The 14347-nt window shown below is 37.0% G+C and overlaps 1 protein-coding gene across 1 annotated transcript in view; it reads right to left on the minus strand.

Moving 5' to 3' along the window:
• Positions 1-14347, minus strand: part of Pex23 (tectonin beta-propeller repeat-containing peroxin 23) — a 112016-nt gene that overhangs the window by 26927 nt on the left and 70742 nt on the right. The window contains exon 16 of the mRNA XM_089096602.1: positions 2050-2249. Coding sequence (XP_088952728.1) covers positions 2050-2249 — 200 coding nt within the window. The remainder of the gene's footprint in view (positions 1-2049; positions 2250-14347) is intronic.

The raw sequence follows: 14347 nt of genomic DNA on the forward strand, positions 1-14347 counted from the left end.
TTTGGGACGTGCTTGGAACTTGATTCCTGCTGAGATTCGTCAGTCACGAACACTTGGTTCCTTTTAGAGAAATAAGAAAAGTTTCTTGTTAAAGGTAAATAGTAAATAATTTTTAGTTGTTTTATAACTTAATTTTTTTTTTTTGGGGGGCGGGGGTGGTTGTTTTGTTTTGTTGACGTCGGATGCTCAATGAGGTGGAAAATTCTAAATTTTGATTTGTTGTCACGCGATAGAAGGGTCGCTGCTTAGTGTGGACTGCCAGTGAGTTGACTTCTTTTCCTTATAGATTTAAAATTAGACATTCTTTAGTATTGTTTATGCCAAGTTTTAATGTTAGTCATTTATTCTATGTCGTTTCCATTAACGGGCCATTGAGCCTTTTGGGATATTGTTTTTGTTATTCTTAATTTATGGAAATAAATGGAACTTGAACTTGACAGTAGATACCATCAAGCTTTATTCTATTTAATAGCCAGTTTTTTATTACGGTATGTTCACTAACAATTTTTTGATACTTTTTTTATTTAATTTTTGGTGACTGTGAGGTTGACTAGATCCTCGAAAAGTCGTTTTTTTATTGATATAGGTCAACAAAAAACCCTACAAGCAGGAAAAGGGTTAGAATCTTCAAACCTTTCAAGTAGGAAAAGGGTTAGAAGTATAAGTTTATAGCCTCTTTTGCGATGCAAATTCAGGCTGTAAACTCACCCAAGGTTTTTAACGTATAAACAGTTGAAACATTTTTAACTTACGTTTTAAGCTTTTTCCATATTTAACACCTTTCGTTTTGCTTTTGATAATTTGTTTAAGTGTAAATGCACTTAAGCAGAATATTACCTGTTACAGTTCCATTTTCAAGATATGGGAGTAAAAAAGCAAATAAGAAGAAGGTAAGCAATTTCAGTGAGAAAAAGAAAGCTAGTCCTTGAGCGGTAAAGACACAAGTAGGATGTCCCAGATTAAGCTATGATGAGATTTTAAAAAACATAGCCAAACTAATATTTATAAGGACTTTAAGCGAGATACCCAGGTCACTGGATTTAAAAATAAAGGGCCAAGGAAGAAATGTTTCTAAGTGTGCTAGTTTCAGGCAGATTCACATTACGACAGATTTTCAATAACAGCTAATTTTAAGTGTATTTTTAATAAGGTAGTAGGCTACATGCACATTCAAACATTAGTTCTGAATGACGCAATTGAAAACGACAATTGCAAGTTTGAAAAAGACTGATCTTATAGGTCAAAAGTAGAAAATCATTTCTGTAAATTATCTTCAAAGTCTTTTGATATAGCTTAATGATAACTCGGACGAGGAAATAAACACATTGCATTGACAACGCTAAAAACTAGCTATATGATACTGGAACACACCACTTTTTAAAATATATACCCATCAGTCTACAATGATGTCCACGTAAATTTTAATGACAATGCCATTATACCAATAAAGAATTCTAAAGGGATACACAAGGTTCTTTACAAGTGAAGGACTTAGATTTTTAAGCATGCTCAAGTTTTTCGACTTTCATTACATCCATAAAAGTGTTTATCTCCGTACCCTAAATGTATTGTTCCCCTCCATCTCTCCCCGTCAGTGTGGCATTAGATTGATCAGTATAAAGTCTTTATTAAACAATGATTCCATATTTATCCGTAGAGTTTGCACCTAGGGCCAAACCGTAGGTTCAAGTTTTACTAGAACTAGACTGGTATTTTATGTACTTTGCGTTCATGTGTCCACTCAATTAAGTTATTTTTTCAAATTGTGTATGCACTAGAAATTAATTTTGAGAGATGACCTTCTTTCACTCTAAAAATTATATTTCGGCCAATAATAAAAAAAAAACTTAGTTAATAGGTCGAATCCTACTTTCGTATACAATCATTCTGTATATTTTAGAAAATTTTATATCTTTTACATCTTAATATCATCTTTCTTTCGTGGAAAAAACAAAAGTGGATTTTTTTTTACTTTACTCCATATCTTTGCAGAATCTATTCCTTTCTTCAATGTACATACCTATTAGAAAGTATTTCGTTAGTACATACCCAGCTGAAATGTGTAGATGGCAGAGTGACCTTCACCTTATCAAGCTTTATTAGACCTGTAATGTCAGACCAGGGAGGGCGATCCGTCGGAAGGAGAATATTTGAAAAGCCATGCTTTAGGTTCCACCTTTGGTTTTCGTATATTTCGAACGCTTTAAAATCAATCAGACAGTTAATTCTTCCAGAACTTTCTTCTAATCCTGAAAATGAATGAAATAAAAAAAAGGGCTAGAACATTTTATGTGTAATGTTTATTTTATTTCTTAACAAGGTTGTTACCGTTTAGTAGCCTACTAGTAATTTCGTTTTGCCCCAAGTGATATTTTTCTCTTCTATTGATTTTCCTGAATTTAATCATTTGTGAGTACTTTTTAAATTCTAAAGTAAAAAAGAATTACCCTTGCACTCGTTCCAACAAAATAAAAAGATATAAGAAGAACTAAACTTTTAAATTTAAACTTTCGAGACACCATAACTCAATTTGTTATTTTTATAGAAACAAGCCAATCAGGCTCTTCAGTGAATTTTCTTGTAGTCTATTTGATGTTTACATGATCTTTCTAGATATTTTTCTTTTCAGGCCTGGTTTCTAAGACTTTCATTTGAACCAAATTTCGTACCTGTCAAACACTTGAAACCTAACCTTTTCACTAGCCTTGAATTACCACTAACGTAAAAAGACATTTCGAAAAAAAAAATGAAGAAGTTAGCACCAACAAAAGATTTTAAGCTCCCAGAAGCTTCACAAGTTGTAGTCAATAAAAATGTATGCGGAAATTTTCAGCATATCACACAAACAGCCCTTCGGTGATGTATATTCCATCCGCGGGGGGGGGGAGGGTGGATTATAAGATTATAAGTGGCTGGTTGTGGAGAATATTGCTGTGGTTAAAACAGAAAACTCTATAAACGGATTACATATCTTTTGCTTTATATCGCAACATATATAACTAAATAAGGGTTTATTTATTTCTGCTTTATATTTGAAACTTTATATTTAAAGTTTCACAAAAGAAAAAAACATGTGTCTTTTTATAATAGAAAATATTATTCTGTAAAATATTATTCTGTAATATTATTCTGTATTCTGTCAGTATGAGTTTAGTATCTGAACTAAAAGGAACTAACTTATGAACCTAATCGGATTATCTTTTGTACTGTACTGTGTTAGATTGCGCAATTAACTTGTGGATTTAATTGTGAGGGATTGTTCACTTCACACAACGTGAGTTATTATTTATCATAGTGAATAATCTAGTTCCATAACTGAATATTTACTATTGGTCAAGTAACTTTGAATTAAGACTGATTAACAGTTCGTGAATCTGTAGTGTCTCGTCAGAATAAATGTCGGGAAAAAAGCAGCCGCTACGGGTACCACCTGAGAAAGAAACTTTCACTGAAACCCTTTAAAAGTCGCCCTTCCAACCTACTTTTAAAACTCTTTCTAGAACCCCCCCAACTACACGATCTAAAACAGTTGGGTACCTGTCAGGACTTCAGGCATTAGCCACAACTAACTCTAATGAAAGAGGTGATACGCCTGGCAAAAAGAGGAAAAAAGGATGAAACTCGATTGCCAGTGATAGTGCAACCCCTCCCTTCAAGTGTCCCAGAAACTAGTAGTGCAGATTACCCTAATTATTATACTGTCAAAATCAAGAAAATCAATGGCCAGCCCTTTTCAAAAGATCGAATAATGCAAATTAGGAAAGCTGTTTTTCTGATCGCCAAGGTAAATTTTGAACTTGTTTTCAAGCAGGACGAGTCTATTGATATTTACTTTACGTCTTCTCAGGCGGCAGACCATGTCCTGTCAAAATCCAAAGAAACAATTCTTGATGGCTCGAAAGTTTTAGCCACATGTGGAAAAGTTACACAAGTATGTGCTTTATGGTGTTGATACCAGGTTAAAAGTGGAAGAAATACAAACCGAACTAATAGATTCTTCAGGCCTTCTCATAAATTCTTCAACTGCAATAAGGCTAAGTTTAAACAAAGAAGGAGTCCTTCACCCAAGCCGTTCATTCCTCATTTCCTGCAAAGTTGAGCTAAACAGAGAAATATTCTTGTACGATATGTCCCTTTTTTATAAGATTTATAAGCCTAAGCCCCTACAATGCTCTACTTGTCTGGCCCACGGCCACAGCAAAAATACTGCAAATAGTCCCATCCGTCTTGCCTTAAGTGTGGGAAGACAGGCCATGCAATTAGTGAATGCCCTGAGTCAGACCCTTTCTGCAGAAATTGTAACTTTAAGGGACACACAGCCCTCTAAAAACAGTGTTGCTCGGCTCACCAAAAGCGAGTCGTAATCCTTAGAACATCTGATAAAATGAACCTAACCTACTCAGTTGTAGCTGCAAGAATCCCTCGGAACCCCACATCCCCTAGACCCAGAAGACGCCAAGCTACAGGTGTTGTAGAAGATGCACATACAGTATTATTTCCTAAAGAGGCACACACTGTTCTTATCCAAGGTATTAGTCAGTGGCCCCATCCCGGACCTCTGTTTCCTGCTACATCCTGCCCCCCAATAGCTTCAGCGGAAAGTTGCCAAGAATGGCAAAGACTTGCAACTTATCTCACAGTCAGTCACTTAATTGAGGTTAGTAATGAACCAGGAGAAACCAAAAATATTCTCAAGAAGAAAGCTATCACCAAACTCCTAGTTGATGACATCTTGCAAACAGCTATAGCTCAACTACCTTCCATCAAAAAGGACATAGATTCCACATCTAAGCTAGTTAAGCCTGTTGACTCAACTGCTAATCAAATCGGTGCCATTGCCCTAGTCAAAGGCAAGAAATCTATGAAAAAACGGCATACTTTCCATCCTAGTCCAAAATTACCACCAATGATAATTCGTCGGCTGCAGAAGGATTTCAGTATTCAAATCAAGCAAATGATAAAACTTCAACCACAATGGATATTTAAATGTATACTATGCAAGATTTTACGTTTCTCACGAAATTATCACTGTGCAATAATGTTGTTTTTTTACTATTACGATGACCAAAATAATTTGCGCAACAACCCCTTAGCTAGTCCTGACAGCCCCTTAAGCCTATATTAAGCATATTAAGCATATATTAACTGTGAATATCTCGACACTTTTGATTTTGTAAAAAATGTAAAACCAAAGCTAATGGAAGAGACAAAACTTAATATAATCTGCTTTAACATCAAAAGCATAAGAGATAAGTGGACTAATTTTAAAGATTTAATTTTAATTAACGGTTATTGCCCTTTCGACATAATTGGAATAACGGAGACGTGGCTTTCAGAAATTGATGGTACTAATGAATTTTCCCTCCCTGGCTTTCAAGCTATTCATATTGAAAGAAAATTAACGAAGTCCTCTGGTCGCATTTCTCTTTACATCCAGTCAAGTCTAAAATTCACCAGGATATTGAACTGTGAATCCTTATTCTCGCAACCTATAAATAATAGATGCATTTATTCAATAATTGTTGATATAAGTGTTGACGACAATTCTTTTATTTTTTCATTGTTTTATAAACCAACCTCATTTCCGACACCTTTCTTTTGTAATCTTTTTGATGACTTTTCTAGTTTTATTAATTTACCACAAAAGAAGACAATAGTTTTTGGGGACTTCAATTGTAATTTACTAAATGTTAGCAGTAATAATGATTGTGATACCTTCTTTGAAACATTTACCTCAAGTGGTCTTCTTCCAACAATCCTTTTTCCTACTAGAGTTGGACATAAGCGGTCTACCACTACTGTCATTGATAATATTCTTGTATTCACTTCCCTAGGAAACCACCTGTCCTCCAAAAAAACTTTCTCTGACCTGTCAGACCCCTTTCCACTCTATTTCTTCCTACCATTCCAACCAATTATTGAACACCCTAGAACTAATAACCCTATGTCTAATAGAAAATATAATACTGTGAATATGAACCGGTTCAGGGATCGTTTAAAATCATTTGACTGGTCAAAGGTTTTGGATTGTCAGGATGTTAATTCAGCCATAAATGGTTTTACACAGGGACTGAGTAATCTTATCAGTTCAACCTTTCCAGTCTGTAAATCCAACCGAAAAACTACCTATATACACCCCTGGATGTCCAAGAGCCTGACAATCTCTTCGTATTGCAAAAATGACCTATATAAGTTAGCTTGCAAAACCAGTAGCATTACTGACCTAACTAATTATTAACAATGCTAAAACTTATGTACCAAATTCGTCCGTAAAGCAAAAAAATTATTATTATTCAAAAATCCCTCACTGCAAAGAGACCTTGCAAAAAATTTAGTCAATAATAAATGAAATTCTTTCAAAAAAAAGGAATTCAACATCCAGATGTATTAACCGTGTGGGCTACAGTAGAAAATTTAGTTGGCTGATCTCCGTACCAAGGGCCTTTAATAATTATTTCACCGATTGGCTAAATGCCAATACCTGGTCCTCTTCCCAGTCTCTATGCCCTGACAAGAATCAGAGATATTTATATTTTTCTCCAACTGATAGTACCGAGGTGCTTCAAGTTATCGAATCTTTCTCTAATAGTAGTACACCTGACTTCCTTGGGATAAGTAATAAGCTTCTTAGAACTGCATCTTCCTATGTTTGTGAAGCCATTGTGCATATAGCAAACCTGTCTATGATCAATGGAGTCTTCCCAGAAATATTTAAATCAGCAATTGTTATCCCGATTCATAAAAAAGGCGATCCGTCTGAGATAAGTAATTATCGTCCAATCTCACTTCTCCCAGTTGTATCCGAAGTGCTTGAGAGAATTATTTCCGATGTCTTTCTTTCTTTTTATTTGGGATTAATCCTTCAGATTGGTTGATTTCTTCTCATCAATATGGCTTCTGTTCCGAATTGTCAACTGCTCATGTACTAATCGACGCCACACAGTTCATCCGTTCCCAACTTGACCTTAAAAATACTGTAATTGGTTTATTTCTGGATTTTTCTAAGGCCTTTGACATGGCTGATCACAGGGTTTTATTAAGTAAACTTAAGAACATAGGGATTCGCGGAATTCCTTTCTCATGGGTCGGCTCCTATCTCTCTGGTAGAGTAGAGAGTGTGAGTCTGGGTAGCATGACCTTGCATCCCATACCTGTCCGGAGGGGCGTCCCGCAGGGCTTTGTTCTTGGTCCAAAACTTTTCTCCTTTATATTAATGATTTGGTTACAGGCCTGGGTCCATCAGTGCACCCAGTACTTTTTTCTGACGATACCAACTTTTTCATCACCGGCCCTAATTTACCATCCGTCGTCACCTCTGCTCAAGTTCTTCTGAGTAGAGTACAGGAATGGTCTCTCGTTAACTGCATGACCATTAACAGCAAGAAATGTCAGGTTGTATTATTTCGAACCCCTTGCAAAAAAAAATGAAGCTCAGCAAGCACTTGGCCTAAAATATTCCACCAATCTCCTCCCGCAGGTCGAAGTTGCCAAGTTTATTGGTGTCCACATAGACTCCTCCCTATCATTTGCAACTCATGTATCCTGCATCAGAGCCATAATTTTCCGACAGGTAAGTATGATTAATCGTGTGAATAATTTTCTTCCCCCTGATATCCTTGTCACCCTTTATTACTCTTTTATTTACCCATATATCTCATACTGCAGATCTGTTTGGGGCAACATTTATCCTTCAGTTACCAATAAATTAAAAACTGCCCAAAACCGTACCATCAAAGCAGTTTTTCGGCTGCCCGAAAATATCCCACCCAGGACTTGTTCTCCGATTTTGGTATTATTCCTTTTGAACAAATTATTAAAAAATTAAATTTATCCCTTGCATACTCCGCTTACCATAAAAACCTTCCTCCCCAATTATTATCTTATTTTAATTGCAATAATTCTGAAGGCCTATGTCTCCGTTAATCCAACTGTTCCTTTATTGTCCCCCAGTGTGTCTCTAGCTCCGCCAAGCGATCTCCCATTTATAAATCTATACTTCAATGGAATATAATACCCTCCAGTATCGAGCTATCCACAAGTTTTCGCACCCTGTATAACAATGTTACTAAACTTTGATATAAATCTCTAAATTTTTAATCAATTTGCTTTAATTTACCCGTGTTTTCTCTTTTTTTCTGTTTTTTCTTTTTTTTCTCTCTTGTTCATTTTCAATTTTTTGTTGTTATGGTCCTCAACAAGTTCGCTTCCAGGATCCATATTATTATTGGTGTTATGTTTCATCTTTTTTTTTATTTCAATAAATTGAATTAAATTGAAATTGAATAAAACATTTAGAAGTCAGATATAGTAACAACATTTGGTAGGAAAAAACATGACAATCAACGTATTTACTATTCACGAGATAAATAGATCTTCTAAAATTTGGATCATTTTATCTTCTTCCCAGAAAATCATTTAAGATAGCCTTTTTGTCAGGCAACTTTGGTGCTCTTAAACGTTGCCAAGAAAAGCAAATTACTATTTTAATCCTCTGCACTAATCCTAAAAAAAAAAGGTAATACAAGGGTTATTCTGAATGGTTCATCGGACGATCAAATTATCAGAATGCTGAGAATAAGCCCTTGCAAACTTGTTCGGCCAAACAAGACACATAATATGAATAGTTTTGCTATGAAAGAAAAATAACCATGGCTATTTTTTTTATAACAATAAGTGCGTAAAACCCCAAACAATTGCAAATAATTTTGTTTGTTTGAAATCTGTCATTTATAGAAAAAGGTTTCCATTCATTGACGAAATTAACGACACGCCCTTAGCTAATAAACTTGTATTGGTAAACATCATTCTTTACAAAACCCTACTTACTTACTCACTACCAGCCATCCATACCCCCTCCCCTTACCCCCAAAAACACAACCTTGGAATGTACATAAACTTTTGAAGAAAAGGTAATTGAACAACCTCCAAGGGCTGCGAGTCCCTCCTCGCTTTTAGGGTGCATTTCTTAAGGCAGCTCCTATAAAATTTTGCTATTTCAACTGTACACAGGCATTACCGCAGGTTTTGCGTGAATTTGTATTCACATTTGAGCACTTCCACCACGAAAGTAACATTTTTTGAACATTTGGACGCTTAAACTTTTGACAGGAGCTGTTTTCCCCTAGAGTTTCTGAATAACTTTTATCAATTTGGTGCTAGGTGTGCCGGAAACTACGGAAGACAATTCGGTGGCATTACTATCCTTGTCCAATTTGGCTTTCCAGCTGTCTTAGTAGAAGCTACCAGCATCCCTCTAGCCATCCAAATAGATAATATTGTGATCGTCAAAGGATATATTCCTACCAATAACAAGGATGAGCAATAGGAACAACGGTTGAACAGTATACCAAGGACGCAAAAGTTAATCATTGGTGACTTTAACTGCAATCTCGATAACCAATCTATACCCCCTACGAACCTGGATCTCTCTGTCTATGCAGACCAAGTAACTGTCAGGACATCTAATTCGGACCGTGTGCTAGGGCCATAAGGTATGACTACTGCCAAGGCACGTGCTGACGAGCCTCGTTTCACTTCAGAATTTTCCAGTCACGGTGAGTATCGATCTGAACCATACACCAACAGAGCATAAGCCAAATAAATGGGCTATGAAATAAGAATGGGATAAGGCTGATAGAAAAGTATTCGAAACTACTAGTGATGAAATTCTTCAGAAGATACAAATCCCATTTTGCCTCCCTGACAAGTCTTCTGGTGTCCCGCTCTACGCAGCTCGTTTGCAACTTAACATCTTCCGTACTCTTATTTGCCATGCGATAAAATTTGGAGACAGGTCAGCTTTCCCTGTTGTCAGAATTCGAAGAGGATCCAGAATACAGGGCTGGTCTTTCAATCTCGAAGGTGTTTTCCCGAAGGGGGGTATTTTCTGCGAGATAGTGTTTTACGGAGGTATTTTCCACAGGAGGGTTTTTCTCAGGATAAGGGGGGGGGGGGAGGTTGTCCTCCAATCCCTTTTGATTTTTCAAAAGGGCACCAAAACTTTCAATTTTCAATCGAATAATAAAATATTATTAATAAACGTGATTAACAAAAATACCCACAGTCATCGGGGCAAGGGTTGTAGGTTATTGCAAGTTACCCTTTGTTAAAATTTAGGCTTTTTATAGAAGAAATGGCCGTGCAAACTTTGGACGAGGTTCATTCGATTGAAAATTTCAAGTTCAACTTTGAAGAATTAAAGGTAATGAGAGGACAATCAATCCTCCCCTTTAACCGCCATTTTCCCCCCAAATGCATCCAATCAAAAAAAAAATGTTTTTTCAAAATAGTCTAAAGGTCAAATAACCATGTCTTTGGGGTTAACAACACCACCAGAAGCTCCTGGAGCACGGGCTGTAAGTTAAGCTGGCTACTCAATGTTAACAAATAAGGTTTTTATTGAAAAGATGTTTTTATGAACTTTGGGAGGGGGGGGGGGGTGTTCATTCGATTGGAAATCAAAAGTTCCAGTGCATTTTTATAAGAGGAAAAAGTGATCGAAGGGCTTCCACCCCCATCCTCTTTTCTCCAAATACATCGGATCAATAATTTTGAGATGACCATGTTATTTAAAACAATTTAAAGGTTAAATAACTATGCCTCCAGGGTTCAAATTCCGTAGCCCCTGGTGGAAGGGCTGTAAGTTATGCAAGTTACCTCTTGTTAACATACAAGATGTGTTTCTTTATCAAGAAAAGAGGGCATGTTTGATCCTATAAATAAAAAAAAACATGGAGCATTAATGTCAAACCTTAGCAGAATGTCAAGAAGAATGCCAAACACAATCAAAAAATTTATTTCCTTTATTGGTTGTGGAAAAGAGATACTGGAAATATTGACAATGGATGATGGTATCAGCCGTCACATCGTTCGTAAAATATTTAGGACCATTTACAACTAAATCAAGAGGTACTATGTGCCTATAGTTTTACAAGACGACGTATCTGCAATGTGTCGAGAATAGCTGAGGGTATTAACCTCAGGGTATGAAGTTCAAACTTTCAGGGCATGCTGCAGGAATGTTGACAAAAAGGCTGGAGCGCAACCAGTCCCCCTCCCATATCCTTTTTAGCTGCAATCTCCTCAAAGACATCTGATCGAAATTCGTTATCTAGATTCAAAAAGGTCAAATATTTTGAACACAAATGTTTATAACTTAACGTCCAGAAAGGTCTGATTCATCTGGAAAAAAGAGAAATAAATCGGCTTTTATGGTTTGTGACATCGGATCTCCTTTTTTGCAAAAATAAAACAAAGCTTTTTTTTATGAATGATCTTGACAGGCATTTATATCATGACTTTAAGAAACAAACAATTCCAACGAGATTGAAAGTGTAAAAATTCTAACTTGTGTTTTACCCAATAATATTGCCTTATATTTTTAGAATACTGAAAAATTGAGTTCAGTGGTTCAGTTGCAAGATGGTTCAGTTGCACGAGGGTTCAGTTGCATGGTGGTCCAGTTGCACTGTGGTTCCGTTGCACGATTGTTCAGGTGCATGGTGGTACAGTTGCACGGTGGTACAGTTGCACGGTGGTTCAGTTGCACGGTGGTTCAGTTGCACAGGGGTTCAGTTAAATTGGGTTGAGTTGCACGATGGTTTAGTTAAATGGGATTCAGTTGCCCGGTGGTTCAGTTACACGATGGTTCAGTTACGCGAGGGTTCAATTGCAAGGTTGTTCAGTTGCATGGTGGTTCAGTTGCACGGTGGTTCAATTACACGGTGGTTCAGTTATAGGGGTTCAGTTGCTCGTGGTTCAGTTACACGCACACCGTTTCAGGATCTTAAAGAACTTCGCGAAAAAGTCAAACTTTAGCGTAAAGAGCGCGGGCGGAAGAAGGGACAACCTCCCTCATATACGGAAAAATTTCTGTTCGTTTTAAGTTTTAATGTTGCTGCTTAATTTCAGTTAAAAAAAACTTTCAGTTTCCTGTTTATTTATTTATTTATTTTTTTTAATTTCTGATTTGTTTTTCAAACCATGCCAGAATATTCCTCTTCCATCTCCGTAACAAATTACATAAGGAAAATCCCTCCCCCACGAAAAAAACCCCTTAAAAAAAATTGTACCTGTTTAAATTCCCCTTCCCTGAAAACTCCCCTCGGACCACTTCCTCTTCACTGAAAATTCCCCCTGAAAAACCCTGCGATAGAAAGTTCCCTCGAAAAGTTTCCGTCTATTTCCAAATAACAAATACCAAATGTAAACAATTAACAAATAGTATTACTTATAGCACCCCCCCCCCCCGTTTAAAATTTCCCTTGGAAAATTCCTCCAAAATCCCCCCACCCACAGAAAATTATCATCAAGAGAATTCCCTCGTTGCAGAAAAATTCCCGTGTATTTCCCAATAACAAGTAGATCCATCCTTGCGATAGGGTCTTGCTTCTTGTGCATATCAAGAAGAGAATGTCAGCTGCTTATGGGAACATTGGTGCTTATAAATTGCGATTTAACCGTCTAATTTTTCCAGGATTGTTGAACACTATTGCTGTCGGTTTATATATCCGAGAAGACATCCCCTACAAGTTATTAAGTGAGCTTATTGATTCCTGTCAAAGTGATTTGGGCCAAGTGGAAACCAAAATTCTTGTCAAGAAAAAACAACTTCCTCATCAAAGCGGTAGTGTATTATCCCAAGAATGCAAAGAACAGGAAAGATTTGATTCAATATCTACAAACTTTTATAGACAATATCCTGCGACAGTATGTAGCTTTAGCTTTTATTATTGCCAGAGACTTGAATCAAACAAACAAGCAGTATATTGCGAATTTGCTTGACCTGAAAAAAGAAGTGACGATTCAGACCCACAATAATGAGAGCATGCTCGACCTAATTTTCACGGACCCTTCCAACCATTTTATACCACCTCGTTCACTAGGCTCATTACGAAACTCTGACCACTTTGTAATTCTCGGGAGGCCAAAGTTAACTTTCCAAAAGCGAAGAAAACTAAAGTAACTACCCGACCTTTGACTAGGGAAAGTATATGTTCTTTCGGAGGCTGGAACGGAACCTTTGACTACGATAAGATCTCCTCACTACCAGACATTAACCAATGTACTAAGTGACACTGATAAGCCTTGGATAAGCCAAGAAATTAAAGCGCTATTCAAGACTCGATGTCAACTTCACTCGAGCGGAGAAAAAGTTGCGCAGTCATATTGTGAAAGTAAACAGAGCCGCTAATAAAGCATATGTTTGTGATAAAGTGACTCCACAGCTGATTAGTTGACTACTAACCCCCGTAAGTGGCACTCTGAAGTCAAACGTCTTTCTGGAAAACTCGTCAAACGTCTTTCTGGAAAAATAGCGACCTGAAGATACAGAAAGACGAAGGGTCTTTGGTGGTCATCAACTGAAGTAAACTCGTTTTTCGCATCGATAAGTTCTACTTACCCTTCATTCACTGAAGAAGATATTGAAAATCTCTCGTCCAGCTTTCCCGACGAACAAATTGTAGAAATATCCAAATACACGATTTTCAAAGAGCTTGAAAAGCTGTAAAGGAACTGTGCTTTGCATCCAGGTGAGCTGCCTATCAAGTTACTCATCGAATATGCAGTATTTCTAGCTAAACCTGTGACGTCCATTATCAAATAATGCATCGGAGAACAAAAATTCCCACGAAGCTGGCCTGGAAGAAAGCTTATATGCCCGTTATTCCTAAGGTAAAATACCCCAAATCCTGTGATGAGCTACGACCCATATCAATAACCCCCAATTTAACCAAAGTGACAGAGTCGTTCATATCGTGAACTTTTGTCGCAAATAAGCCCTTCCTTCGACCCTTACTAGTACGGATGCATTAAAGCTAGCACTACGACTCACTACTTAGTGCAGCTCTACCATCTACCATTTCTGAATGGGTGGACAAAGGAGGTACCACAGTTGATCTGATTGTGGCCAATAATCGGCCAACAAGGCGTTTACTTTAATACGCCAGATCACAGCTTTGCTGAAACTGAAACGGATGGACGCTAGAAAAGACATTCTACTACTGATAGTAGACTCCCTGAGACATCGATATCAAAACGTCTATGCACTTTTTCCCGGAGATCTTGATTCTGAGTGAGCGGAGATAACATGTGACGCTCCACAAGGCCCAAATAGTAGTCCACATACATTGTCTTACAAGTTTTCTTTTGTTTGAGCTGAACTCTAACTATATATATAATTTTTTTTTTCAACGGATTATAAGTAAACCATTCATCAAACAGTTCGTGGTAACAAACTGTAAGTAAGGCGAACCTTAATGAAAATCACACCATCTCATTCAGCGTATCAGAGAACCCTACTGTAGAGGTTGAAATCAGACAATCTGCAGAAATGTGGAATTGTGTA

Source organism: Artemia sp. Qi Xiang Cuo, chromosome 11, assembly GCF_049724085.1.
Source record: "Artemia sp. Qi Xiang Cuo chromosome 11, ASM4972408v1, whole genome shotgun sequence".
NCBI lineage: Eukaryota > Metazoa > Arthropoda > Branchiopoda > Anostraca > Artemiidae > Artemia > Artemia sp. Qi Xiang Cuo.